The 3,842-nt window shown below is 50.6% G+C and overlaps 1 protein-coding gene across 1 annotated transcript in view; it reads right to left on the bottom strand.

Annotated features, from left to right (window-relative positions):
- Window positions 1-628: 628 nt before the first annotated feature.
- LOC308174840 (phosphatidylinositol-binding clathrin assembly protein-like) overlaps window positions 629-3,842 on the bottom strand; it is a gene marked incomplete at both ends in the record, with an annotated part of 19,649 nt that continues 16,435 nt past the window's right edge. The window contains 6 exons of the mRNA XM_080549951.1: window positions 629-643; window positions 897-1,013; window positions 1,600-1,656; window positions 1,947-1,970; window positions 2,826-2,961; window positions 3,375-3,405. Coding sequence (XP_080406077.1) covers window positions 629-643; window positions 897-1,013; window positions 1,600-1,656; window positions 1,947-1,970; window positions 2,826-2,961; window positions 3,375-3,405 — 380 coding nt within the window. The remainder of the gene's footprint in view (window positions 644-896; window positions 1,014-1,599; window positions 1,657-1,946; window positions 1,971-2,825; window positions 2,962-3,374; window positions 3,406-3,842) is intronic.

Genomic DNA, 3,842 nt, shown 5'->3' with positions numbered 1-3,842 from the left:
GTAGTAGTAGTAGTAGTAGTGGTAATAGTAGTAGTAGTGTAGTAGTAGTAGTGTCGTAGTGTAGTTGTACTGTAGTAGTGGTGTATTATGTTGTAGTACTGTAGTAGTTTAGTAATATAGTGTATTAGTGTAGTGTAGTAGTGTACTGCAGTGTAGGGACAGACGTGTATGTATGTACACCCTAGGCAAAGTTGTCGTTGGTTAAAGTGCGTGTAAATGACCAGACACACAGACACAGGGGGGTGGGGGGTGTTGCAGGGTGGTCCGTAGGTAGTGATGGTGATGGGGGGAGGAAGGGAGAGGGGGAGGGGGGGGTTGGGGGGGGGGGGAGTTCCAGGAAATCATCATAAAGGCCAAACTCAAAACTTCAATCCAGCCGTCACATAGCTACAGTCGTCAGTTCAGCAGGAAACAGCCAATCAGAGGGAGGATGAGAGTGAGTGAGGTCTCTAGGCCCCTCCTCCTGACACCAGCATGTCTCTTGTCTCTTCTTCTTCTTCATCATCCCTCTCTCCTCTCCTCCATCCTGATCAACATCTTTCGCTCCTCTCCTCCACTCTGCGGTGTATTTGGTTCTGATTGGTTTGTTTCGTCTCTCTGCTTGGCTGTCATGGCAACGCCGCTAGTACTACATGAAGTGCATCTGCAGAAGAGGAAAAACAGTTTAGAGAGACACACACACACGCACACGCTCACACACACACACACACACACACACGTGCGCACGTGCAGGTGATTGAACAGGTGTTTAGACAGGTGTGTGGACAGGTGTGAGGACAGGTGTTTAGACAGGTGTGTGGACAGGTGTGTGGACAGGTGTTTAGACAGGTGTGTGGACAGGTGTTTAGACAGGTGTGTAGACAAGTGTGAGGACAGGTGTGTGGACAGGTGATTACCTGGGCTCCTGGGATTGGTCCGAAGGGGTTGGTGGGCCGGAGCATAGGCTGGTTGTACATGACAGGCTGTGGTGACATCATCTGGACCCCGCCCATCTGCCCCATCTGAGGTGGGAGCTGAGAGAGAGGGAGAGGGAGAGAGAGAGAGGGAGAGGGAGAGGGAGAGGAAGAGAGAGAGAGAGATAGAGAGAGAGAGAGAGAGAGAGAGAGAGAGAGAGAAAGAGAGAGAGAGAGAGTGTGTATATTGGTGTGCAGTCTGCCTTCAGTAACGTGACACAGTCTGATCATTTGGTCTTCATGTCAGCATAATGATCAGACTTTTCAATGACACACATCACTAGTCAACTAACACAGCTTGTTTTGTGAGCCTACTAACAATGTAAAGTAGTGTTATCGTTAAACTAGGTAGCGTTGGGGATTACTCACTGAATGCATTACGTTGCAGTATTTTGGCTTGACTAGCGATGATTGTGTTGTGATTTGTGTTCCCGTATTGTGTTCGCGTATCGCGTTCCCGATTGTGTTGTGATTTGTGTTCCCGTATTTCCGTAGTTCCGTGTTTCAAAAGGAAAGTCTGAACATTTTGATTGGTTGCCGACATGAGGACCAAAAGACTAGAACGTGTCACATAATGACTACATATACTTATATCTGAGTATATATATACTGTATATTAGTATATTTGGAGCATATCAGTCCTTACCATCCCGTACATAGGCACTTGTTGTGACGTCATAGGGAAGGCTACAGGGGCTGGAGCCTGGAGAGAGAGAGAGAGAGAGAGAGAGAGAGAGAGAGAGAGAGAGAGAGAGAGAGAGAGAGAGAGAGAGAGAGAGACAGACAGAGACAGAGAGAGGTGAGAGAAAGAGAGTGTAAGGTGGAGTCCAGTCTGACTGGCTGTTACCCCTCTTCTCTTTCTTAGGGGGACTCTTCCCGTTTCTGATCATCACTTTGCATCCTTCTGCCTTCCCCCGCAAATTCACTCCCTCCCTGTCAGTCTCTTTACCCACACTGACTGTATTCGCACTACCAGCCTAGACTGATACTTACATATCCAGTATAGATCATTCCATTCTGCGGCAGGAGGAAGAGGAAGAGGAGGGGGAGGAGGGGGAAGAGGAGGGGGAGGAGGAGGGGGAAGAGGAGGGGGAAGAGGAGGGGGAGGAGGAGGGGGAAGAGGAGGAGGAAGAGGAGGGGGAAGAGGAGGAGGAACAGGAGGGGAAGAGGAGGGGGAAGAGGAGGGGGAAGAGGAGGAAGAGGAGGGGGAAGAGGGGGGGGAGGAGGAGGGGGAGAGGAGAGGGAGGAGGGAGGGGGAGGAGGAGGGGGAAGAGGAGGGGGAGGAGGGGGAAGAGGAGGAGGAAGAGGAGGAAAGAGGAGGGGGAAGAGGAGAAGGAGGAGGAGGGGAGAGGAGGGGAGGGGAGGAGGAAGGAGGGAGGAGGAAAAGATGGAAGAGGGGAGGAAGCACATGTAGACAATGGATGGATTAAGAGGGATACAAGAGTACAGAAAAAGATGGATGAAGAATGGAGTGAAAGAGGAGAGAGAGGGTTAGAGTGGAAACACAGCTACATAGACAGACTCTCCAGATACAAACACTTCTGTTAAACACAGGATGAGTGTGTGTGTGTGTGTGTGTGTGTGTGTGTGTGTGTTCGTGCGTGCGTGCGTGCATGTGCTATATGTCTGTATGTCTGTGTGTGTGTGTGTGTGTGTGTGTGTGTGTGTTCATGCGTGCGTGCATGTGCTTATGTCTGTGTGTGTGTGTATTTGTGCGTGCATGCGTGTATATGGTGTGTGTGTGTGTGTGTGTGTGCATGCACATGCTGTATGTCTATGTGTGTGTGTGTGTGTGTACGTGCGTGCATGTGGTGTATGTCTGTGTGTGTGTGTGTGTGTATGTGTGTGTGTGTGTGTGTGTGTGTGTGTTACCATCTGTGGGAGGTGCATGGGCGGGGGGGCCATGGGCGCGTGGTTCCAGGTGGCGGGGGTACACAGGGTCTTGGTGTGCCAGTTGTTGCTGCCTGCTGGCTTCTTGTCTACCAGCTGGGTCCACTGCAGCTCCGGCCTGACACACACACACACACACAAACACACACACACAGACACACAGAACACACACACACACACAGACAGACAAACACGCACACACAGACAGACACACACAGGCAGACAGGCAGACAGACAGACAGACACACACACACACACACAGACACACAGACACACACACACACACACACACACACAGACAGACAAACACGCACACACACACACACACACACAGACACACACAGGCAGACAGACAGACAGACAGACAGACACACACACACACACAGGTAGACCAGGGTTGGTAATAGGGGGTAGACCAGGGTTGGTAACAGGGTAACAGGGTAATAGGGTAACAGGGTAACAGGGTAACAGGGTAACAGGGTAATAGGGTAATAGGAGGTAGATCAGATGGTCCTGCAGGCAGATACTCACTTCTTGGTGTGTGTTCCCCCGAACTGCAGGTCTGTGGAGGACAAACATGTCAGACTAAACACACTAAACACACTTTACACACGCAGACCTCTACGCTGGTGTGTGTTCCTGTACAGACCTCTACACTGGTGTGTGTTCATGTACAGACCTCTACACTGGTGTGTGTTCATGTACAGACATCTACGCTGGTGTGTGTTCATGTACAGACCTCTACACTGGTGTGTGTTCATGTACAGACCTCTACGCTGGTGTGTGTTCATGTACAGACCTCTACGCTGGTGTGTGTTCATGTACAGACCTCTACGCTGGTGTGTGTTCATGTACAGACCTCTACGCTGGTGTGTGTTCATGTACAGACCTCTACGCTGGTGTGTGTTCCTGTACACACCTCTACACTGGTGTGTGTTCATGTACAAAGGCCTTCTGGGTAAACTATAGCCTGCTCTCTCCTTCACCACAGACTCGGTC

Source organism: Nansenia antarctica, assembly GCF_963989245.1.
Source record: "Nansenia antarctica genome assembly, chromosome: 20".
Lineage (NCBI taxonomy): Eukaryota > Metazoa > Chordata > Actinopteri > Argentiniformes > Microstomatidae > Nansenia > Nansenia antarctica.
This window is presented reverse-complemented; position numbering and strand designations above follow the sequence as displayed.